The sequence below is a fragment of the Engystomops pustulosus genome, chromosome 1 (assembly GCF_040894005.1).
Source record: "Engystomops pustulosus chromosome 1, aEngPut4.maternal, whole genome shotgun sequence".
Lineage (NCBI taxonomy): Eukaryota > Metazoa > Chordata > Amphibia > Anura > Leptodactylidae > Engystomops > Engystomops pustulosus.
This window is the reverse complement of record NC_092411.1, coordinates 69,846,510-69,872,885: the sequence shown is the minus strand read 5'-3', so window position 1 is coordinate 69,872,885 and position 26,376 is coordinate 69,846,510. Positions and strand designations below refer to the sequence as shown.

Genomic DNA, 26,376 nt, shown 5'->3' with positions numbered 1-26,376 from the left:
GACCTGATGACAGGTGTCCTTTAAGTAAGCCGAGAGTGGGAAATACATTGGTCACAGCTCCCAGTATATAGCCAGACCTCCCCCAGTAGTATATAGCCAGACCGCCCCCAGTAGTATATAGCAACCCCATTTAGTATATAGCCAGCCACATTTAGCATACAGCCAGCCCAGTGTAGTATATAACCAACCCCCTTTAGTATATAACCAGCCAGCCCAGGGGAACCACAACAGTCGAAAATTACCCAAATACCAGAGATTTTAACACCAGAGATTTTATAAAAAAGTATTAACTTTGGCTTGTTTGTTCCAAAAAAACATTGCCTTGGCCCCCAATTTTTTTATATTTAGAATGGGTTAAAGGAAAAACTTACCCAGTTTTTTCTACAATGAAGTAATTTTTTTTTGTTTTTGCACAGATATTGGGGTTCATTTACTTACCCAGGCCCTGCGCAATCCCCGATCCGGACTGTCCGACGAGGATGAACGCTGCGGCGATTCATGAAGATTGAAGGCCCAATTTCCTGCATGTGTCGCTTTCCCGCTCAGGTCAGCCGGAGTTCACCTTCTTCCTGATGTATGTAAATGCTTGGCTTGCGGTACAAATCTAAATGTTTATTGTGTCGCGTGAAACCCGGCTCAATTGCGACACAAAACTATTGCATGCGACACAATCTGACCTTGGGGTTAAAATGGAGACTATCTGCACCCCCTGAACTTGTCACACTTGGGTGGTAGGAGGCCGGGGTTGATCCTGGAGCTGTGAATGCCCTATACATGCTTTCATGATGCGGTTAGAAAAGCTTTACAGCTGTCATAATATGGGGGTGCAAAGAGTTTTCTTTGCTAGAGTTTTGTGTCACTGCAACTGCACAGTGAAAACTGCAAATACAAAGCTTTGAACAAAATTGCACAACTACTACTTTATATCAGCTCAACTACACTTGAAACTTTATTTTCAAGCTTTCCAGGATATAATATTAACCCCTTACCGACTAACACAATAATAGTACGGCGCAAGTTGGATGCGGGTACATGGAGAGAGCTAACGGGCTGAGCCCTCTCCATAGCCGCTAAGTCTTTGCTGCACATTGCGGTGATTGCCGCAACTTTAAAAAAAATGGCGGTGCATAGGCCATCTTGGTGATGATCGTCGCTCCCTATGACGTCATTGGGGAGAGGCGATCGGTCACCATGACAGCCTCCAGTTTTCCGAAGACTCAAGGCTTTCTCGTTACAACTCATTCATTACGATGTGCGAGTTGCACATTTTCATGAATGTGGAGGAAAATCCCCACATACTGAGATACTGTAGTAAGGCAGTATATGGTAGCATCAATCAGGCAACTTAGGGTTAAAATACCCTAGGAAGTACCCTTTCCCTAGAACTAATATAAATATAAACAGTAAAAATCATAATGCCCGATCTATCAAAGTCTAATAAAGTTTTTTCACTGCATTTAACCCCATAACGGAAAATAGCCCCCAAAGTAAAAAATGTTTCGAAAAATATAAAAAATTCTATTAAAATGGCAGCATTGAAAACCTCATCAAAAGTCGCACAAAATTACACCACCAACAGCTCTGTAAATGTATGAAAACATTATAAAACCTATACAAATTGTGTATCCCCGTGATCGTACCAACCCAAAGAATAAAGTAGACATGTCATTGGGACGCACAGTGAAAGTCGTAAAAATCCAAACCCACAAGAAAATGCGTTTTTTCATCATTTTCACTACATTTGGAATTATTTTCCCGCTTCCCAGTACACACCATGGAATATTCAATACCATCACTATAAAGTGCAATTTGTTACTCTTTACATGGAAAAGTAAAAAAGTTGTAGATTGTTAAAGGTGTGGAGTGAATAATGGATATGAAAAAACAGCCAGGTCGTTAAGGGGTTAAATATAGCCACTAGGAAGTACAATCAACCAGGCAGATAATAAGCCTTTATACAGCTCTGTAAATGCTTTGGAATGTGGGACGTTTAGAATTAAAAAAAACAACAACAACTGAAAAGCTACTGGGAAAGAAGGGGTTAATAAAAGGGGCGACAACTGTTAAAAAAACCCCACACTAATGAAGTTTCCAGAATTCCATATTCTGTATGTTACACATGTGTACACACATAGCTCTGTCCAGTGTCCATGTATTGCGCTGCCCTGCATTGTCCTACATTTGAAATCTGCCCAGCAGCCAATAAGCTCGACCTTCCTTTTTCGCACCGCCCCCTTAGTGACGACTGCTCCGTCTAGCTTTATTGACAACACGACAATGTTTACATGACGGTAGGATGGCTGGAGGTGCAGCGACTCGGCATGGCACGGGCTAGCCAGGTCAGTCACACGTAATTAACTCTTGAATGGGCGATAGGGAATGCCCTGAGGGCTCTACCGCATGCTGGGCGCGCTGCACAGTGCATTGTCCTTGCCATGTCGGTCAGCAGATGCGGGCTGTCCTACAAGTTGTAGGTAGAGGCTGCGGCGTGACGGACGCGTCAGCACAGTGTCTGGAGATACGAGGAAAGCTTCCAGTTATCGCATGTACACCGCTCGTTACGTGACTGCTCTGCCGGTGCCGCAGCGACACGGTGTGTGACAGTAGCAGCCGCTGCCCTCTAGCGACCCCTAGAGTGTTACATAAAAGACTATATGGCCCGAAATATTAGGAAAGCCACAGAGGAGAACACCTTAGATATGACTGACACGTCCGCCTCTTCCCGCCGGCATCTACACTATACAGCCGGAGTATGGGGCGGGAAATACGCTCATTGACGTGTGTGATGTCCAATCACAGAGCAGCGCGGTTGTAAACATTCTAGAATAACAGCTGTTTGACCAATGGCAGCAGAGAGTAGCGGTCCTAGCAGTGGCGCCTCCCACAGGAGGGTTTTGGGGGTTATACAAAGACTTCTGTGATGGCAGAACAATAGTAATGTATATAGTGCTGGTGTGACTGGCAGCAGAGCCATGTGTGGGGGTCAGTGTGGTTGCAGTAGGTCTGTAGATACATTTGGGTAGTGCTGTTTTGTGCTATCTGCCATTCCAGTAAGGCTTTGTTTACATCACGTAGTATAACTCCTACAGGACACTGTTTCAAGCAATAAACAAAGTAAGATAAAAACAACACAGTGGTGGGCACCTAATGTCTGGGTATGAAAGCGAAGACCCCCTAATGAAAGAATGTACACTGGAGATTGTAATTAGAGAACGTTGTATGATCACCAGATTTCTACCAGACATCCATTGATCAACATTTTATGGATTTTGTAAGAGGTCCACCCTGCCACTAAATCACTAAAGTAAATCAACACAAAACCTTTATTTTGCAAACAATGTGATGATCGTAATTAGAGAACAGTAATGACTATAGCACAGAGAAAGATAATAATGAAATTCTCAGAAGGTTATAATAGTCATCAGTTGCTAGGTACTGCACAGGCCTTTGCTTTGAATGACTTCAGCACATCCACTCTTCTTCTAGTCTTCTATTCTTACACAGTTCTGTAACTATTGGATTTAGATCTGTACTGTGGGCTGGCCATTTCAATATTTTCTGTTTCAAGAAAGTGCTTTACCCATTTAGTTATGTGACTGGGAGTATTATCTTGCCAAGTGATTGAGTGAAGAACACAAGGAAGGAACAACGTGTTGTTGTAGAAGGTTGCACACTTACATTCACTCTGCCATGTAGCTGTATGAGAGGTCAAACTTCTGCTGTTGAAAACATTCCCCAAACCATGACACTTACTCCACCACCTTTAACCCCTTTCCGCACCCATGACATCATCGAAGGGTGGCGATTGGTTGCCATGGCAGTCTTCAGTCTCATATAGACTTGCCTTGCCATGTATAATACAGTAGTACAGTAGTATTGATGTTTATAGTATAAACAATCAGTACCTTAGAGGGTCTGAAATAATAGTATTTTTTTTAAGTAAACATTTAAATGACCCCTTTCTCCTAGAAACCATTTCAAATAAACAGTAAAAATCATAAACATGTTAGATATCGCCGCATCCCAAAATACCTATTCTATCAAAATATAAAAAAGATCATCGTGGCTGTGAACACTGCAGCTGAAAATTGCGCACAAATGTCTAAATCACCACTTTTTCTCCATTTTTGAATGCATGAATAATTGCATAAAAATGGTCATGTAGGCCCCAAATTGATACCGCAAAAAATGACATCTTGCATAGGTCCCTACACCAAAGTGTGAAAAATTATTGGCCTCAGAATTTGGCAAAATGGCAAATATTTTAATCTTTAAATCTACTAAAACCAGTATAAATTTGGTATTCCTATGATGGTATCAACACAAAGAATAAAGAGGAAGTGTCATTTGAAGCACAGAATAAAAAACATAAAAGCAGAGCCCACAAGAAAATACAGCAAATGTGTGTTTTTTTTTGGCCAATTTCACCGCACTTGGAATTTTTTTTCCAGCTTTCCAATAATTTGCATGGAATATTAAATGGTTCAACTAAAAAGTACAATTTGTTCCCCAGATAACAAGCCGCAACGCATCTCTGTAAACATAAAATTAAAAAGTTATTGCTTTTGGAATTAGGGGAGTAAAAAACAAAACAAAAAAAAGGGCTTAGTCCTTTAAGGGTTAACATATACTTACTTCTTTACACACTGGGTTCAGTCTTTCCGATGTTTGACATCAGATCCAAATAAATGAAATCTCCTTTCTTTACTAAAATTAACTGTCCACAGAACATGCTTCTCAGGAAAGGTGAGTGTAGCCTTTTGATTCTTTCTGCTAATGACAGGTTTGTCACTGTAGAGTAGGGGTCCCCAAACTTTTTACACAGGAGCCGTTCACTGTCCTTCTCAGATCGTTGGAGGGCCGGACTAAAGTTTAAAAATAAATAGCGGTACATGTGACCCCTTCCGTATTACACTGGGCCTCCCTCAATTAATTATTTAATATACTGCACCCCCTTGTGAACTATTTTATATATTGGCCCAATGAATTAATTAATTAAATTTACTGGGACCCCTCCCCATTAATATTTGAATATTATTCCCTCCTCCCCATTAATTACTAGACTGCCCAACATAATTAATTATTTCATATGCCCCCCCCCCCACCAGTAATTATTTCATATGCTGCCCCTCCACCATTTTTTCATATGCAGCATAGGAAATAATGTTGGGGGGGGGGCAACATTATTTCCTATGCTGCCCCTCAACCATTAATTATTTCATATGCCCGGTTGCAAAAGGAGCCTAAACATTGGCGCTATTGGGGCCCCCAACCAATAAATCTGGATCTGGTGGCCCGGCACTGGCACTCCAAGAGCGCCAATGACGATAAGGCTCTGGTCGGAAGCGACAGGGGCCAGATAGAAACATTTTGGGGCCCCTGCTGTAGAGTGAGCTTTTAATCCAATTTCTCCGATGATGATCCCTACCCTGTTCATTGCTGAACTTGCATGCAATTCTATCTATAGTGTTAAAGCTATTACCCATGGAGATTCTACCTTCTAGGGGGACTTGAATCAGTTTGTGGTTTTGTAAAGATGCTATTGTCTAGAAATCACAAACTTGGATTGACCATGGCCATTTTGCCATGGCTGATAGAGTAACCCCATTGGGCTTCATCCTGACAACCTGTTGCCTGAGCATCACTTTGGAACGGTGCCAAATTAACAAAAATAGCTTGCAGGTACTTGAAAGTGTTATCTAGTTTTGATCACTATTCTTTTTCATTTATCTAATATATATATTTTTTTGTTGTTCTTTAAAAGATTAACATTTACAGGGCAATATTCAGCAAACGCCCACCTTGTAGGGAGAGGGCGTAGCCCGTTAGCCCTCTCCATACCCCCGCAGCCAGAATGTGACGTCACATGTCGGTGAGGGGTAAATTAAGCTTAAAATACTGCTATTTTACTCATATTAGGATATATTCACATAGGATTTCACCTTGACATTTAGGAAAATGTGTGGTGTTCCCTAACTTTGATGTCCAGTGTACACATGAAAACTTACGTATGGACCTGTAAAGGTCTCGAGGGGATCAGATATTTAGCCAAGAACAGAATAAAGTAGGCTATTAAAGGCCTTTTCCACATTCGCATTGTGAAGATCAATGGAGGTAATTTAATGTTTTGGCATTCGGGACCGTAGATAGCTGCCACAATAAATCTTAACCGCACCACCACATTGAGCTTCTGTGTGTATTTCTAGATAAAGGTAATAGTGACCATATAAAGGATCATTAAATCTTATTTTCAAACCATGTTTAAAGGGGAATCTTATATTTAATTTAACCCCCAAACAGAGATTAGTTTTGTAGCTCTTAAAATCCTTATGCTAGGCATTTTTTTTAATTTTTTTTAGATTTTTGTTAGATTTTTCACAATACGCATACCAGCATATAAAACATATACACCTGTAATGCTCTATAAAGTATAAATAACTACATAAATATAAACCTCCAAAATCTACACATTTAACACAACCTTCACAAGAAAGAAAAAATTCTTATATCTCCTATTAACTACTATTGGAAAACCATCTAATCCTCAAGAGGAATTTAGTATTATTAATGTTAATGTCTCCTCCAACTCTGTTGCTGTAATAGGGGCCTTTAACCGGTTAAGGACCCGGCCCATTTCCATTTTTCACTCCCGACCTTCAAAAATGTATAACTTTTTTATTTTTACACGTAAAGACGTGTGACTTGTTCTGCGTAACAAATTGTACTTCATAGTGATGGTATTGAATATTCCATGCCATACTGGGAAGCGGGGAAAAAATTCCAAAGGCAGTGAAAATGGTGAAAAAATGCATTTGTGCCATTTTTTTGTGGGCTTGGATATTACGGCTTTCACTGAGCGCCCCAAATGACAAGTCTACTTTATTCTTTGGGTTGGTACGATTACGGGGATACCAAATTTGTATAGGTTTTATAATGTTTTTATACATTTACAAAAATGAAAACCTCCTGCAGAATTTTTTTTTTTATTTTGCCATCTTCTGGCGCTAATAACTTTTTAATACTTTTTTGTACGGAGCTGTGGGTGGTGTCATTTTTTGCGACATTTAATAATATTTCCAAATATATCATTTTTAGGACTGTACGACCTTTTGATCACTTTTTATAGATTTTTTAATATTTTTCAAAATGGCAAAAAAGTGCCATTTTCGACTTTGGGCGCAATTTCAGTTACGGCTTAAACGCAGTGAAAAACCGTTAATATATTTTGATAGATCGGGCATTTTCAGACGCGTCGATACCTAATGTGTTTATTATTTTTACTGTTTATTTATATTTATATTTCAGTTCTAGGGAAAGAGGGGGTGATTTGAATTTTTAGTTTTTTTAATTATAATTTTTTTTTTAAACCTTTTTTTATTTTTACAATTTTTCAGACTCCCTAGGGTACTTTAACCCTAGCTAGCACCGATCGCGGGTGTCACGGTAAGTCTTTGCTGCAATATGCAGCAAAGACTTACCGGCTATGGAGAGGGCTCAGCCCGTGAGCCCTCTCCATGCAGGGGGACCCGGCCGCCTCCGTGAAAACACGGCGGGCGGTCGCTAACCAGTTAATATATCTCATCACTGGAGACACCCGATTGTGACCTATATATCTCTTTATAATACTGTAAGTTTCGGACTATAAGGCTTACTAAAAATCCTTTGATTTTCTCAGAAATCAAAGGTGCGCCTTATAGTCCAGTGCTCCTTATATATGAACCATACTTACAGACAACAGCTGCCTTGAACCGTGCACAGGTATGCCACCTGCTGGTTATTCATCCTTATAATCAGGTGCACCTTATACTCCTGTGCGCCTTATATATGAACCTAGACGTTTTAGTAGGCATTTATTGATGGTGCGCCTTATACTCCGGTGCTCCTTATAGTCCGAAAAATACTGCATACAACAAATTCATCTGTAATTTACTTCACAATTTGTTTCCCATTACCTGTTCTAATTGCCAATATTTTTTGATACTCCTGATGATTTGTAATAATTGATGTCAGTCTTTATTCCGATTTCCCTAATTCATAGAACTGGACGTGTTCCTGAAAGAACACCTACTGCTGTGCTTTATTAATAAAATGTGTATTATATAACTTCTTAAAGCACCACCTCCTCAGATTCTCTTAAACGGGTATTCCCACAAAGACAAGATTCTTAAATATACTCAGGACAATAAAATAACATTCTCTAATTCAATATTGACAAAATACAGCATTTCGCATTTATAATTTCAACCTGTCTCTTTCAGTCCTGGTGTAAATTTTCGACTATGGTCGGGCAGGAATAGCTTCTCCTTTCTGCACACTGCAGTGATCTCTGCATCCTGCACTCCCTCCTCTGTTACAAGACCAGCTCAGACACAGGCACTTCCTGCCAGCAAGCAGTGTGCAGAGTTTACTGTACAAACTATAGATAAGATAAGCTCTTTATCTCATGGATCTCTCATCTCTCTTTTTCTATGTGTCAGATGCTAGAAGAATGTTCAGAAGCTAAATCCAAATTAACCATGTAATATGATAATCTAAGCACATTGTCAGAACACAGCATCTCATAGCACAGAGGAATAATGAAGTGTCTGCTTAGAGGGACACTTCATGAGCAGAATCTGCCACATTAAAAATTATATATGCAAAATCCTGTATTTTGCTAATATTTTATTAGAGTGTTATTTTGTTATCCTGAGTGTATAAAAATTAGCTTTATTTATTAACATCACTGGGGGATTCGAAAGACCCTTTTTCCTAATTATTTCTCTGTTAATAATGCCTCCCAGGGTAGACTTTAATAAGTCACAAAGAATTTCTATAACTACAGGAAAAATTGCAAGTATCTATCTGATTATCAATTATACACTCACCGGCCACATTATTAGGTACACCTGTCCAACTTCTCGTTAACAATTAATTTCTAATCAGCCAATCACATGGCGGCAACTCAGTGCATTTAGGCATGTAGACATGGTCAAGACAATCTCCTGCAGTTCAAACCGAGCATCAGTATGGGGAAGAAAGGTGATTTGAGTGCCTTTGAACGTGGCATGGTTGTTGGTGCCAGACGGGCTGGTCTGAGTATTTCAGAAACTGCTGATCTACGGGGATTTTCACGCACAACCATCTCTAGGGTTTACAGAGAATGGTCCGAAAAAACATCCAGTGAGCGTCAGTTCTTTGGGCGGAAATGTCTTGTTGATGCCAGAGGTCAGAGGAGAATGGGCAGACTGGTTCGAGCTGAAAGAAAGGCAACAGTGACTCAAATCGCCACCCGTTACAACCAAGGTAGGCAGAAGAGCATCTCTGAACGCACAGTACGTCGAACTTTGAGGCAGATGGGCTACAGCAGCAGAAGACCACACCGGGTGCCACTCCTTTCAGCTAAGAACAGGAAACTGAGGCTACAATTTGCACAAGCTCATCGAAATTGGACAGTAGAAGATTGGAAAAACGTTGCCTGGTCTGACGAGTCTCGATTTTTGCTGCAACATTCGGATGGTAGGGTCAGAATTTGGCGTCAACAACATGAAAGCATGGATCCATCTTGCCTTGTATCAACGGTTCAGGCTGGTGGTGGTGGTGTCATGGTGTGGGGAATATTTTCTTGGCACTCTTTGGGCCCCTTGGTACCAATTGAGCATCGTTGCAACGCCACAGCCTACCTGAGTATTGTTGCTGACCATTTCCATCCCTTTATGACCACAATGTACCCAACATCTGATGGCTACTTTCAGCAGGATAATGCGCCATGTCATAAAGCTGGAATCATCTCAGACTGGTTTCTTTAACATGACAATGAGTTCACTGTACTCAAATGGCCTCCACAGTCACCAGATCTCAATCCAATAGAGCATCTTTGGGATGTGGTGGAACGGGAGATTCGCATCATGGATGTGCAGCCGACAACTCTGCAGCAACTGTGTGATGCCATCATGTCAATATGGACCAAAATCTCTGAGGAGCTTCCAGCACCTTGTTGAATCTATGCCACGAAGAATTGAGGCAGTTCTGCAGGCAAAAGGGGGTCCAACCCGTTACTAGCATGGTGTACCTAATAAAGTGGCCGGTGAGTGTAGATATCCAATGAGAATTTAGTTTCCAATAGGTGGACTGCAGTTTAATTTTCCCAAACTTAGTATCCACTGTAACTAAGGAGTGAACAGAGATTTTTCTTTTTTCAAGTTATCTATTTCGATATGTTTTAATTTCAACAAAATGTTAGTGAAAATGCACTGAAATGCTTTACAATGAAGATGAAGGCAAAACATAAACTCCTTGCAATGGAAACTTGCATAAATTTATTTTAGATTGCAATGTTTTAGACCCTACTTAAGCCTAAATCAAATTATGGGATGCATCACAAGAGGCATACACTTGATTAAACATACCGTAGTTTTGCCCTTGCAGTTGTGTTGCAGTTTATCATACACCCTACAATATGTTTGCTGTATGTATCAATAACCGTCTGCACATCAGAACCCCTTTGAAATTCCTGATACTTTGGTATTTTGTGGTTTTGTTTTGTGACCTCATTATTTTGGAACACTTTGTATTCTTTGTATTATTATTTTTATGAACTGGGTAACAATTACAATGTAAAGTAAAAAAAAAAGCTTTTGTTCTAGATCCTGCTGCTTAAATCTGGATTTTTTTTTACTTTGTTGTAGTGTTCAGTACCTGAATATTAATGAAACATGAACATGGAAGCTTCAAATGTTACAGCATTAGCCCAAGTATCTGCAGAGCCATCAGATAAAGACAGCATTGAGAATCACACCAATGGGTAATATATGGCATTCAACAATTGTAAAAAAAAACTAGACCATTTCCAAGGTTGTATAAATGAGGTTCTAGTTGAACAGTACATTTAGGACTGCTTCCCTACTTTACCATACATGGGCATGACTGTGTGTGCATTACAAGCTGCAAACAGGGAAAATTGAACCCTTATTTTCTTACCCATGTCCATATGAAATGAGCTGCTGCACCACAAATTGGGACAGGAAGGGACTGGAATAGGACCTGTTCTATAATTTGATGCACAGCTGCCCGCTCGCTCTCGGTGCGGTGAGACACAGTTCATACACTGTGCCTTACAGCGCCATCAAGAGGCGGGGTCCTTGGCAGGGCCTGGCATAGAAATAAATGCAGGCGGCAAATTTTCACATGTGAAAATTCACCAACTGCAGGGATTGCACATGCGCTGGGACAGGTGATGTCCACTCATCATTGGCCGCGCCCCACTGGCGTGAAGGTGGGGATTGGGGAAAATAATCGCAAGTGCTAGCTATAAACTAGCATTTGCAATTATTTCAGGGCTTCTACGCCAATACTGCGAATACATATAGAATATATACACATACATACAGTATATAAAGCATATACATACAGCATGTACACATACATACAGCAAATATACACATATATACATATCCATACACACATAAATACATATCCATACACACCATATACACATTTATACATACACGCCATATACACTACACTACAGCATATATATATATATATGCACAAATACAAATAAAGTTACTTGCTTTTTTGGTCGTGGTGGGCAGAGTTCGCTTTCTGCTGCAGGTTGTATGGGGAATGGGGAGCGGGGGTGTTTGGTGGAGGGGGAAGAGCGGGCATGTGCAGGGCAGGGAGCTGTAGTTTGGGCTGGGAAAGCGCATTTGGATGTGCCAAGTGAACTTGTCATCAACTTTTGCAAATAAATGCTGCAGATGACAATACACTGAATCCGTTTATGCTGCTAGAATAACTGTGAGCCTTATCGTTATTATTTTTGTTAGGCATGCTTATGCCTTACTTGGGGTCATCACTGTGGGAACAGGAAGAAGATTTATGAACTGTGACAGGGTTATCATTTAGCATTACAGAATTTGCTTCAATGATTAGTTCCTGACTCCATTTTTTTATGGAAATGCCCCTTATGACTTTAAGTACTGGATTTGCAGGCATGCATGGGAGGATTAAAACCTCAAATACTCACTAATGTTAAGGCTTCCAGCTACACTGAATCCAGTAACTAGTATACAGACACTTGCAGCATTGTTCTTTTACTTGCACTAGACAATTGTTTATAGGTTTCCTTTAATTAATGTAATAATTAAATAGGCTGCTACAAATGTAGCTTTACCATTTATGTTCAGTTATTTTATCTGGTTTGTTTGCATTATGAATGGTGTGTTGGGAGGCGTGATGATGTTTGCACATGGTTCTATATGTTTTATACAGTCATTAATAAAGTATTTATTCTGTCTTTTTTTTTTGTTGGAGTTTAGGAGTGAAACAAGCAAAGGAGCAAATCTGCCTGAAAGTTCTCCACAGTGCGATGAGTTCACAAAAAACTTGTTTGTCAGCGATCAGATAGATCCAGAAACCAGGAAGAGTTGTGAGGTATTAGAAATGTTATAGATATAGGATATTCCATAACTGTCTGGACCACAACCAATCGGAAAAACAGGGTCCATTTGTACATATACTGGCAGCACAGAGTATCATGGAGCTAGCCATATATTTCACTACTTTTGCTAGTGAAAGAGGATAAGGGGTCCCAAGTTCTCATGAGTTCTGGGGCTTCTAAACTTCATTATGCCCCTCCTATTTAAAGGGGTTAAGTTAGTTTCTTAACTACAGATCATTATTAGTTTTAAGGCTAGGAAATAGGAGGGAATGATGTCACAAGGACTTTTGTGTCATGAATACAGGTAGATACAATTTGTTTATGCTGGAGGCAAGCTGCAAAGAACATGGAATGGCTTGTGGTTTGAGGAGTTGGGATAACAAAGGAACTTGACCCCCCTCCCCAACACATGTAGAATGGTAGATATTCCTGGAAAAGTGGCCAACACTTTTTAAAGACTGCTTGGCGTGCACTTGGTTCACACATTACATGTAACAGTAGATTAATTTTCCACTGCTTTCAACTGGAGAGAAATTCTTTACTTTATTATTGTGAGTGTTAAAGGGCTTGTAAAAATAATCGTATGCTTACCTCTGGCGCTCCCATTGTCCTGTGCCTCCTCCCTTCAGTGCCGTGGCCCTGTTTGTAACACTCTCCTGTCCTGCTGCTGTCTCTCGTCTGATATAGCATTGAATCTAATGATACATTGATATAGCATTGTATCAGGAACATTCAGTATTCTGAATTCTGTTCTAGGCTCAATGGTTGCATTTATTTCAGCTGGTTGAAAGGCAGTGTCAAGAACAGATAGATGCCCAACAAGAGCAGTTCAACCATCAACTACAGGTAAGGAACTTTACTTTTTGCTATTGAAATTATTGTTGATACAAACCTGCGATACTATAATGTTATTTTAGTGCTGCATTTAATTTGATTTCCATTTCACATTTTGATATTTATAAATAGCCACAAAGCAACAATATAAGGTTTCATTGCACTGTGTAGAGGGCCTGTATTAATAAAGAGTACTTATATGATGATGAGTTAGTCTTACAAAAGATCACACATATTAGCAGGGCATATGTAGACAGCCTGCCCCAGGATGATGACTGTGATAGAAAAAAATTGGAACTCTTTCCCTATTAGAAGCAAGGTCCGCTAGGGATCCATTAAGTATGTACAATTTTGTGCTTATTAGCACCCACTTTCCATTGCATAGTGACACAGAACATCCTACAGTTAGACAAAATATTTTTCCAGGCTTCCATAGTAATCTATCTTGCATTTTGTCCTCATTAAATGATTTGGGCATAAATAAGAAAGTTTACCAGTAAGTAAGTATAATACTCTAATATGGTCACCCTTATTGTACCCTAATAAACACTTCTCTTTATTCCCATCAGAGCCGCAGGTAATGTGACCTCCCCGGTATCCACTTTCAGGACTTCCTGTTCCAAGGATATCTGCATGTCTCTCTAAGCAGTGACGTTCACGGAAGGGGCATGCAATTATTAATGAGTGCACTGATCCACCAGAAGTTCACACAACATAAGAGGTCACAGGAAGTTCTGAAATTAGCTGTCAGTGGGTCACTTCACCCATGGCTGTGACGGACAGGAATGGAATGTTTATCAGGGTAAATACAATAAGGGTAACCCTTACCCTGGTAAATTTTCTTATTTGTGCCCAACCGCTTTACTATAATATGACATTTTCAAGTGCACTTCTTCTGAACAACCACAAACTCTTTTTGTTCCATCCTTTTTCTTCTGACCACTGGGCACTGTATAGTCTTTTGGTTTGTGCTCATTTATACTTAAGTGATTATAGAAAGGTTAAGTTTTCTGCTTCAGTGACCTCTTTCTTGGCTTGTCAGCATTCTTTGCAGTTTTGTTCACATTTCTAAAGTAAATACATGCAGAAAAATGTAAAACAAAAAAAGCAGAAAAATTAATTTAATGTGACATGAAAAAACTATTGTGACTATGTCTTTTGTGTATGTGTTTCATTTAAGCATTTTTGACTCTCCTGTAATATTTTCTGTACTTTGCTATCTATTTTCAGCTAATTCGAGATGAAATTAAGCACTTGGCCTATTTACAAGGAGGCAACTCTCCTAGGAGTTGTGGAACTGCCAATGATGTGTTACCTGTACCATATGACACCCGTTCTTTAAAACCTCAGGGTGAGCTGCATACACAGGAGGAAGAAAGAGGGAAGAACTTGAGCAACCCATTCCATCTGTTGAGAGAACTTGATATTCGTCAAAGAGCTTTCATTACACAGGAGCAGTTTTTGGAGAACACATCCGTCAGCAGTGGCTATGGAACACATTCTGCCTCTGAGCCAAACGCTGGTTTGAGCAGCTTTAGTCAAAATACCTCAAGGGAGACAAGGCTGCCTACAGTACAGACTTTGAATGAAAACAGGACTGAATCTATAGGTTCCCTTAATGTAAAGCACGCTGATGCAGAAAGTGAAAAACCCTTGCTGCTACCTGGTGCAATACGTCATCTGATTCCCTCCCAGGGACATTCGTCAGAGAATTCAGAATCCCTTGTAAACTGTGATAAAAGTTCTACCTGCAACAGCAATCAGCCAAACAGGTAAGTTGTGCACATGCATGTCATCTGGTTTTAATCGCTTTTATGTTAATAAATATTGTACATAATAAAAATGCTGTGCAATTTACAATGTATATGATCCTGCATAGAAATGGCACTTGTGAGAACACAAAATGCCAAACATTTAAAAGAATGAATTAGGACTGTGTAACAGAGCAGATCTATTTAGGAAAATAAGGAACATGAATATTCACATCCAGAATCAAATAAAAACAAAACCGTTATATACACTGTTTGTTAACCCCTTCCCGACATTTGACGTATTAGTACTGCATCGCGGGAGGTGCGTTCCCGCAAAATGCAGTACTATTACGTCATGCTTCTGGCACCGGCTCCGTTCAGGAGCTCCGCCAGAAGCTGCAGGTGTCAGCTATATATTATAGCCGACATCTGCCTCTAACACACGCGATCGGAGATTTCTCCGATCGCTGGTGTTAACCCCTGACATGCCGCGGTCGCGCTGACCGCGGCGTGCAAGGGGCATTTCAGAAGAATCTGAAACCCCCCCCCCCCCCCGCGGCGCTTACCCCGGGGCTGCGCGATCCTCCTTCCTGTAGCCGGGTCCCTGCCTTCTGACAGGACCCGGCTGTAACACACTGAGCATGCGCAGCATGCTCAGTGTGTTACATTACACAGTGTAATACATCTGTATTACACTGTGTAATGTGAAGAATAGCTTGAACAAGTGATCAGTGGATCACTTGTTCAAGCTAACCTGTAAAAGTTAATAAAAATGTTAAAAACATTGCATAAAATAATTTTTTAATAAAAATAATTAATTAAATAAAGTTAGAGTCCCCTAAACACAAATATTCCCTATACACATGCAATAAAGTGAAAAAAACACAAAATCGCCAAAAAACCCCACATATTTGGTATCGCCGCGTCCGTAACAATCCGTACAATAACTCAGAAACATTATTGGACCCGCTCGGTGAACGCCGTAAAAACAAAACCCGAAAAACACACCAAAAATGTACATTTTTCATAAAATCTCTACACAAAAATGTTCTAAAAAGTGATTTAAAAAAGTTATGTGCGCAAAAATGGTACCACTGAAAAGAACAACTCAACACGTAAAAAATAAGCCCTAAACTAGCTCTGTCAACCAAAAAATATTAAAGTTACGTCTCCGAAAAGATGGCGATGCAAAAACAAATGAGATTTCCTCTATATTAGTTTTTATCCAGTAAAATTGTAAAAATAAATGAAAAACTATATAAATGAGGTATCACCGTAATCGTAGTGACCTATAGAATGAAGATAATATAATATTTTTAGTATACGGTGTACGACCCCCAAAAAATACGAAAAGAAAGTAAACCAAAATTGACAATTTTCTTTTCACCCATACATTCAAGAGTTAATAAAATCTCATCAATAAGCTAATGACCCACTAAAATGAAGTATTTGTAAAGTGCATCTCATGTCGCAGAAAATAAGCCCTTACATGTCCAAATTGCCCAAAAAATAAAGATTGTATAGCCAATAAAAATTGACAATGCATAATCTGCTCTGAATGGCGCAGCTTCCCTTCGATGCCCTGGCGTGTGCCCATACAGCAGGTTATCACCACATATGGGGTACTATTATACACGGAAGAGATTGGGTATCAAATTTTGTGGAGCGTTTTGGTATTCTATCCACTGAGAATTTGTACATTTTTTGAAAAACATATTAATTTAGCCAAAAAAATTTTACTTTCAAAATTGCATCCGATTTTGTTTTAACCCCTGTAAAACAAGGGGTTAACAAACTTCATAAAAGTTGTTTCACGTACGTTGAGGGGCGTAGTTTCTATAATGGGGTAATTTATGGGGTTTACTTTTATTTAGGTCTCTCAAAGTGATTTGAAACCTGAGCAGGTCCCACAATAGCAGGATTTTGCGTTTTTTATGAAAATGTGAAAAATCGCACCTAACGTTCAAAGGCCCATAACATCTTACAAAAATAAGAGTATGCATAAAAAACCATGTCCACATAAATTAGACATTTAGTGAATGGAAGTTTTACGTTTTTTTGCGGTTATGACTATGTATGGGAAAAGTAGAACATTTTGAAGTTCAAAAATCTAAAATTTTTCCAAATTTTCACCAAATATCTGATTTTCTCATAAATAAATGCAAAACATACCACCAAAATTTTTCAAATAACCTGAAGTACGATGTGTCACGAGAAAACAATTTTAAAATATGTTAAAGCGTTCCGAAGTTATAACCACTTATAGTGACACAGGGCAGATTTGAAAAAATGGGCCGTGTCAGGAAGGTGAAAAGTGGCTTCTGCGTTAAAGGGGTTAATATGCTTTCACGGCACTAGGGAATTTATCAGACCTTTACTGCTTGTGCTGAATCCTACTCTTGTAGGATCCTGATCCAACATATAAGAAGTTGAGAACTATGGGCCTCATTATGGTTGTGCTTCAATGTATTATTGTACAGGAAATCAAGTATACACATAACACTTCAGTTAGTTCAACACTGAAGTTCCTCACATGAAGGGAAGCAACTTAAGCAGGTGCATAAAAGTTTTCCACACATAAATGAAAGGAAAAGATCCCTCCAGGTGGGTTCAGACGTGGCATTTTGTGTGCGTCGAAACGTATGCGTTTTTAAATGTTACAAAGTGTTTGGCTACTCTGGAAACATTTTCACATCTGCTTTCACTTACAGCGATGAAGAAAAACGCTTCAAGAGTAGCCAAATGCATTGAAACATTTAAAAACGCACGCGTGCTGCTGCACCTGTCCTGACGTATGTGTTTCATTGCACGCGTTATGACACATCCAAACGCCACATGTTAACCCACCCTGAATGTGAACAATGAATCATGCATGCATCCAGCTGAAGCTCCCCAGATAACTTTGAATTTACTGCAAGAGCTATAAAACCTTGTGCTGCAAAACTGTGCAGCCCCTGCTCCATTCACATGGATGATGTTGGTGACTCGGGCAACCGCATAAAAGAAATGCAGCAATGGTAATGTTTGCTTGTATCTGCTCAGATGAATGTCTTTATGGAGTAGCGGTATCTATGCTGGATCATAGCACTACTACCGGAGACCCGAGGCTGCCTCGTTTTAACCCATTCATTACAATGTGCGATTTGCACATTTTAATGAATGAGGTGGAAATTCCCATATACTGCCATAGATTAGACACCCAAGGTTTAAAGTACCCGAAGGAGTCTGAAAAATAGTAAAAATAAAATAAAGTTAAGAAAAAAAATTACATTTAAAAAATAAAAATAAAATCAGCCCCCTTTCCCTAGAACTGATATAAATCTAAATAAACTGTAAAACTCCTAAACATATTAGGCATCGACGCTTCCGAAAATGCCCGATCTATTAAAATATAATAACGTTTTTTCACTGTGTTTAACCCCGTAACAGAAAATAGCGTCCAAAGTCGAAAATGACACTTTTTTGCCATTTTGAGAAACATAAAAAAATCAATAAAATGTGATCAAAAGGACGTACAGTCCTAAAAATGGCTGCATTGAAAACATCACCAAAAGTCGAACAAAATGACCACAGCTCCGTACACTGAAGTATTAAAAAGTTATTAGCGCCAGAATATCAACAGTCAAACACTGTATCTGAAAACCTGTACGTGTGGCTGCAGCTTATAGTTGTGATAGTTGCTGAATATGCTAATGGTCCATCAATGGCCTTCTTGTCTGTTCTTCAGGGCCAATTTGTATTCATATTTACTGAAGACCCTTTTTGCAGGTGTCTCAATGTGTTTTGTTGTTCATATTTTCAGATCACTAACAACCTGGGCTCAGAAGGTCAAAAGGACCACTTGTAAAAAGTTTACCAAAATGGAGAAGATTCCATCTCATTCAGCTGAGTTGCAATCACCTTCTGAGCAAGAAGTAAGTTGTTTATTTCATTGTACTCATTATACATAAGTTAGACTTAGACCACCATCAAAATTCGTTTATAAATACTTTATAGTTTAGCAAAACATTAACAACGGTACATTTGGCATAGGTACTTCACCCCTCTTCGGTTACAGCATGCCTCCTTCCTCAGACTTCCCTCCGAAACGTCACAGGACTCACCTGGCGTTCAGCGTCTCAGTGGAAGCCATGGAAAATTAAGTGTCGACTTTCTATCTGGACTACGGCATGCTGTAACCGAAGAGGGGTGAAGTACCTATGCCAAATGTACCGTTGTTAATGTTTTGCTAAACTATAAAGTATTTATAAACGAATTTTGATGGTGGTCTAAGTCTAACTTATGTATGGTGATCGCTAGGAGTGTGAGAGACTCCGAAATATAGACCAGTGTACACACTTAAAGAAAGAGGAAGGAGCCGCGTTTGTTGAAAAGCATTGTGCTCATTATATACAGTATACACTTTAGTGCTTTATTAATAACTAAGGAAATATACTTCTAAAAATCTTTTATCTGCACCATTCAGAGTTTTGACGTTCTAGAAATTTCTATGCGTCATTACTTTTAATTATTTCTAAACGGTGGTTGAAGATCTCTGAGACGGCTGGATAATTTCTCTCCTGTCGTGTGGGCAGGTTGTGGAGAAGGTCTGGAGGTATGTTTGGGTGAATGTGTAAGGGTGCATTCACATGTTCAGTTTTTCTGCTGCAGTTTTAGATGTCCAAACCAGGAGCGGCTTGAAAAAAGAGGAGGGGCAGCTTCACTTATTGATATGTTCTCACCAATTGTGATCCACACCAGCTTTTGGCTTCAAAAACTGCATTTGAAAAACTGAACGTGTGAACGCACCCTTTCACATTCACCAAAACATACATACACACCTTCCCCACAACCTACCCACACAACAGGAGAAAAATTATCCAGTAATGACACATTACAATTTTGTTGTGTGTGTTTATGTATTTTTATTGGTGGTGCATTCTATCTGTCCCCACTGGGGCTATTGCCTTAGTTTCTACTGGCTGCCATTAATGTACTGTCTTTTTCTCGTTGCACATGTGTGTTATTTTGCAATATGTACAATGAATCATTGCCATTTGCTTGTTTTGTTGTATAGTTCTTTATTCTAAAATGCATAAATAAAATCTTTTTTAAAAAAGCATTTCTAAGTAGCAGAACACTGAGGCATGATTATTTCAGGGCAGATGTTACGAAATTGTCTCTTCTAAAAATGCAGTTGTATCAAGTTTGCAAGTTATCTTTTGGTAAATGCCATATATCCCGCACAGTGTTGGCCTCATACCATCCTCATGGAGTCGGTTTCCAACCGTTTGTGCAGAATAATGCACATTTGTGGCTGCTGGAGCTCATTATTGAGTGTGTCTTGCTAATTGCCTGTAAAATTGATTATCAATCAGTGTTGCTTTCTAAGTAGACAGTTTGATTTCCCAGAAGTTTGAGTTACTGTACTTGGAGTTATATTGTGTTGTTTAAGTGTTCCCTTAATTTTTTTAGCAGTGTATATGACATGTTTTCTTGTCACATGTGCATATTTCCTATCCCTACTCTGGATTTTTCTCTTAATTGTGTTAATGTTTTTTCAGCTTGAATACACAGACGCTTCTTCAAATACATTTTACCTCAACAATCGGACAGAAAGTGCAAATTCTTTATTTTCTGCTGGATCTGGTAAATATGTCATTGGCACTGAACTGAATTAGATGCATGTTTAAGTACTTTTTTGGGGGGAAATCAAAATTGCAATAGTTTAGACTAAATATTTGCTCTCTTACTAGGGTTTACATACTGGATGATGGATGAAAAGGAGATGTACCATTCCTTACCTGAAAACTTTGAAACTGGATTCTCAAAACTGCTTTCTCCCAAAGAGGTATGTAATCTGTATACAGTATCCTGGAGAGAAAAGTGGATTAATTAAAAATTCTGAAGTGCAGATCTAATCTTTTATAATAATTGAGTTTTTTGTATAAAAATTAAAGGGAACCTACCACCACAAATCTACCTATAAAGGTAGATTGGGTGGTAGGTGGATCAATGGGACGTGAGGATAGCCCTTTTAAGGGCTAATCCTCACGTCCCCACACTTTTTTGTTAACTTTTATTAAACTTGTATGCAAATTTACTTATGCGGCTACTGGGGCGTGGAGTAGCCGCATCTGAGGTTACACGAGTCGGCTACTCCACGCCCCGGTAGCCTCTTTTCCCCTCCTACTCACCATCTACACGGAGCTGCACGCCGAAGATGGTGCGTAGGAGGGGAAAAGAGGCTACCGGGGCGTGGAGTAGCCGCCTCGTGTAACCTCAGATGCGGCTACTCCACGCCCCAGTAGCCGCATAAGTAAATTTGCATAAAAGTTTAATAAAAGTTAACAAAAAAGTGTGGGGACGTGAGGATTAGCCCTTAAAAGGGCTATCCTCACGCCCCATTGATCCACCTACCACCCTATCTACCTTTATAGGTAGATTTGTGGTGGTAGGTCCCCTTTAAGGAATCAAAAAATTAATGGGGATCCAAATCATGCCATTACATGTAGCACAGGCACATGTGTCCTTTTACAGATATTAGATCACAGGTAGGATTTCTACCAGGGCAAGAAACAAAGGACGTGCTCTTTTGCTATATTATAGTTTATATCTAATGAGACTTGATGACTTTCCATAAACCAACACTTGAGAGTTCTTTGGTAAGTGTAGCGTATGATGACTGCTGGTTTATATGCTGATCATTGTTATACATTTACAAATTTGTGATATTTTAAAGTATGTCCTTAATGCAGTGCTTTTACTACAAGACAGTTTGAACTAAGAGAAAACTAAATTAAACAAAAAACTAAATAATAAAATAGTCATTCTAAACACATACAATGGGGGACATTTTTTAAGATTTTATGCCATTTTTCTGGCATGCAAACCACAAAATAATTGCAATTACTAGTGCACAACTGAGTGGGAGTAAATTGGATACAGCAGGGGCAGAGTTGGACTGTGTAGGGTATTCCTGCCGTTTGCATTTGGTAGAGGCAGCAAACGTTCATAAGTGAAAGCTGGCAGGCTGCGGTGAATGTCTAATTCTGCAGTTGCCCCGCGGTGCTGGAGGGGTGTTCATCATATACCGCTGCACTAATATATTTATGAACCTATTTACGGTAAGTCTGTTTTATTCAGATTATGTGTCAGTGCATTCCATTGATTTACTTTTTTTAATCTTAATATTTTATTGTTGTGAATGTTTAAGGCTAAGGAAATGAGGATACCATCTCTAACGGATATTTATCATCAAAAACAAAGAGGACGTGATCAGTTCTCTGGTTGGGAACCTCTGTCTCCCTCTGAGCACACTCATCCTCCTGAGGTAAAAATCCCATTTGCAGGTCTGTGTATAGTGCAATATTATTGTAGTTGTTGTCGCAGCATAAGAATCATATTTGTGGCATATAAGGAGGAAATACCGTAAATACTCGAGTATAAGCCGGGTTTTTCAGCACAATTTTTGTGCTGCAAGCCCCGTGTAATATATAGCTTGCCAGCCCTTTGTGGTTTACAGCCAACCCACAGTAGTAAATAGCCTGCCAGCCCTTAAAAAAAAAAATTAAACTCAGTACTCACCATTCCGACGGCCCTGGCAGCTCCGCTTCCATTTTCACGTCCACGGCAGGTCAGCTCCGTGTGCAGCACCTCTTCTTTCTTCCTGCCAGCTGTAGGTCCGCGACAGCTCCGTGTGCACAGCCCAGCCAGTATACAGGCAGGCTGTATACTACTGGGGACTGGCTGACTATGTACTACTGGGGGCTGGCTGGCTATATACTACAGGGGGCTTGCTGGCTATATACTGCGGAGGCTGTGACAAATGCATTTACCACCCTCAGCTTATACTCGAGTCAATAGATTTTTCCAGTTTTTTGTGCTAAAATTAGGGGTCTCAGCATATACTCGTTCGGCTTATACTGGAGTATATATGGTATGTATTCCTGTTATTGGTTGAAAAAAAAATACTAAAAAAGAAGCCTCCAAACTCCTCAAATCTGCTTTCTGCTGATTTTAATTAGAGTCTATGAAGCATCCTACTCCTTCTTGCTCAGGTTTCAGTGTCTGAAACGGCTCTGAAACCAGGGTGGGTGGCCACACTATTTAGCCTATTGCATAAGGCTTCTCAGAGTGCCAACCTACAACCAGCCATGGCAGATGTTTTCCGTCTTTATTTTTTTCTCATTTGAACATATCCTCAGAGAACACAGGTTTAAAGCAAATTATTATTATTATTATTGGGATGTCCTCATGCAGTTACTGTTGGTAAACAATGACCAACTTTTTAATATAAATGGTAAACCGTGCATGCTAAATGTACATATTTACATATATTTGTTTGCCTGATTATCTGCCATGTTCAGGGGCCTTTATGTATTTTGGTTCAGTATTATCTCTGATTCACATTCACTTTCCAATGTTTTAATTAATGTTATTTGTTTTAATGTCCATTTTTCCATGATTTTTATCGATAGTTCCAAAAAATATGTTTTGTACCCCCCAAAAAAAGACCATATGATTTTTGAATTTTTCTTATTGATGTTTTGTCAAAAATGGACGCCTTTTGCATTCTGTAATTTTTCCCTGACCCGATGACTTGCATGTACATATTTGTTAGAAAAAAAAGCAGTAAAAGATGTTTTTATATCTAGAATATAAGACCTACATGTTTTTGTTTGTTTTTTTTATTAGGTATTGACATTGGATCCAACGCTGCACAGAAAACCTCCCCACTCTGCAGTAGTTTATACACATGGCACTCCGTGCAGTGAGGACTACACAGTTCCTGTGACACCTGACTCCATTTTAGAAAATCCTCCTTGCCATCAGGATGATGAAGAGACCGCTTCTAATGGTTCATCATTGTTGGGTGATTCATCAAATAGGTCTCCCCAGGCAGCAGGTGATAAGCATTGGAAATCTACCAGATACAAATTGAAGAATAATATAAATTACAAGCTGTGTCATGGAGATGCTTGTAGTGATGAAATTATGAACTGTACTGAGGATGAAGCAAACAGTTTGGCTTCATCGCCAATTTCTCAATCGCCTTCACCTGCCACAGAGAATAATATGGTTGGCTCCCCTGGTGTCTATCCAATGGACCATCCTGTCATGCTTTCCAAGTAAGTTTTATGTACTGTAAACAATGCTTATTGATCCAAACGCATTAAAAACTCGTATATTCAAATTGATTACTCATCAGTTCTGATGCCTTAATTTTTTCTCACTGAATTCATACAAAAAATACTTTATCTTCAAATAGCGGCCTGAGGATTATACATCTAGATCATCTATTGCAGAGAAACAGTACAGTACAGAGCACAAGTTTTAGGTTTCTGAAAAGTAAAAATGCTTTAAAAAATAAAGTCTTAAGCCTATTGTCCTGAAACCCAAATTGTGGAAAGAGATCTGACTGGGTCCTCAAATGGTTTATGTACCAAGTTTTGTTTCAGATATGTATCAAAACTGGCTACTTCCCACATTGATTTTACATATTGTCTATATGTTTTTTGTAAATTCCGAAACGCTGTTTTTATATCTGTTTGATTTAGGGGAATATTTTCCCTTGAGAAGACCTGTGAGGCTTCTCCAGATATATTCTCATAAGTGATTTTTTGTGAGAGAAAACTTGCCATACTATTTCTTGGTGTTATAGTATTATACACTCACCGGCCACTTTATTAGGTACACCTGTCCAACTGCTCGTTAACACTTAATTTCTAATCAGCCAATCACATGGCGGCAACTCTGTGCATTTAGGCAATAGACATGGTCAAGACAATCTCCTGCAGTTCAAACTGAGCATCAGTATGGGGAAGAAAGGTGATTTGAGTGCCTTTGAATGTGGCATGGTTGTTGGTGCCAGACGGGCTGGTCTGAGTATTTCAGAAACTGCTGATCTATTGGGATTTTCACGCACAACCATCTCTAGGGTTTACAGAGAATGGTCCGAAAAAGAAAAAACATCCAGTGAGCGGCAGTTCTGTGGGCAGAAATGCCTTGTTGATGCCAGAGGTCAGAGGAGAATGGGCAGACTGGTTCGAGCTGATAGAAAGGCAACAGTGACTCAAATCGCCACCCATTACAACCAAGGTAGGCAGAAGAGCATCTCTGAATGCACCGTACGTCGAACTTTGAGGCAGATGGGCTACAGCAGCAGAAGACCACACCGGGTGCCACTCCTTTCAGCTAAGATCAGGAAACTGAGGCTACAATTTGCACAAGCTCATCGAAATTGGACAGTAGAAGATTGGAAAAACGTTGCCTGGTCTGATGAGTCTCGATTTTTGCTGCAACATTCGGATGGTAGGGTCAGAATTTGGCGTCAACAACATGAAAGCATGGATCCATCCTGCCTTGTATCAACGGTTCAGGCTGGTGGTGGTGGTGTCATGGTGTGGGGAATATTTTCTTGGCACTCTTTTGGCCCCTTGGTACCAATTGAGCATCGTTGCAACGCCACAGCCTACCTGAGTATTGTTGCTGACCATGTCCATCCCTTTATGACCACAATGTACCCAACATCTGATGGCTACTTTCAGCAGGATAATGCGCCATGTCATAAACCTGGAATCATCTCAGACTGGTTTCTTGAACATGACAATGAGTTCACTGTACTCAAATGGCCTCCACAGTCACCAGATCTCAATCCAATAGAGCATCTTTGGGATGTGGTGGAACGGGAGATTCGCATCATGGACGTGCAGGCGACAAATCTGCGGCAACTGTGTGATGCCATCATGTCAATATGGACCAAAATCTGTGAGGAATGCTTCCAGCACCTTGTTGAATCTATGCCACGAAGAATTGAGGCAGTTCTGAAGGCAAAAGGGGGTCCAACCCGTTACTAGCATGGTGTACCTAATAAAGTGGCCGGTGAGTGTAAATGATATATCAATAAACGATGGCAGGGGTAGCTTTGAAACAATATGCAAATTGGAGATTTATGGTTGTCCTAATTATTTGAGAAAATCTTTATTTGTTTATGTAAATAAAGCCTATTGTCCTGAAACAAGTTTGAGAATCTTAGCTTTGTGCTCTTGCCCAAGGCTGCATTCACACTGGGTGAGCATACAGTGGCGCGCTGTAGAGGAGGAGGGGTGAGTGTTTCTCACTCCTCCCCTCTCCATAGCAAACGGTACTGCACAGGCGTACACACGAAGAAAGATAGAGCATGCCCTAGCTTTTCCCTGTATACGGTGTAGTACGGTGACACACCACCACCGGATTACCATAGCCATCTGTGGGGATGCATATCCAGTCGCAAATATGCAGCCAGATATACATCCCCACAACGGTCTTGTGAATGGGGCCTTAGGGTGGAGTCACGCGTACCGCTTTGATTCCATTTAGAAACCGAATCTAAGCGCACGGGGTGTACCA

At 39.8% G+C, this 26,376-nt stretch overlaps 1 protein-coding gene across 6 annotated transcripts in view; it reads left to right on the top strand.

The window, feature by feature from the left end:
- The first annotated feature begins 2,225 nt into the window (after window positions 1–2,225).
- The window catches only part of MPHOSPH9 (M-phase phosphoprotein 9), a 41,581-nt gene continuing 17,430 nt past the window's right edge, over window positions 2,226–26,376 (top strand). For 2 of the 6 annotated variants that reach the window (XM_072144285.1, XM_072144250.1), the window contains exons 1-10: window positions 2,226–2,339; window positions 10,668–10,783; window positions 12,300–12,414; window positions 13,178–13,267; window positions 14,486–15,027; window positions 18,809–18,920; window positions 20,550–20,634; window positions 20,742–20,836; window positions 22,202–22,318; window positions 23,683–24,116. In XM_072144285.1, coding sequence (XP_072000386.1) covers window positions 10,695–10,783; window positions 12,300–12,414; window positions 13,178–13,267; window positions 14,486–15,027; window positions 18,809–18,920; window positions 20,550–20,634; window positions 20,742–20,836; window positions 22,202–22,318; window positions 23,683–24,116 — 1,679 coding nt within the window. In that variant the 5' untranslated portion in view covers window positions 2,226–2,339; window positions 10,668–10,694. Of the gene's footprint in view, window positions 2,340–2,852; window positions 2,940–3,093; window positions 3,115–10,667; window positions 10,784–12,299; window positions 12,415–13,177; window positions 13,268–14,485; window positions 15,028–18,808; window positions 18,921–20,549; window positions 20,635–20,741; window positions 20,837–22,201; window positions 22,319–23,682; window positions 24,117–26,376 lie in introns of those variants that run through there. The other 4 variants (XM_072144279.1, XM_072144265.1, XM_072144258.1 and 1 more) reach the window with 4 other exon arrangements.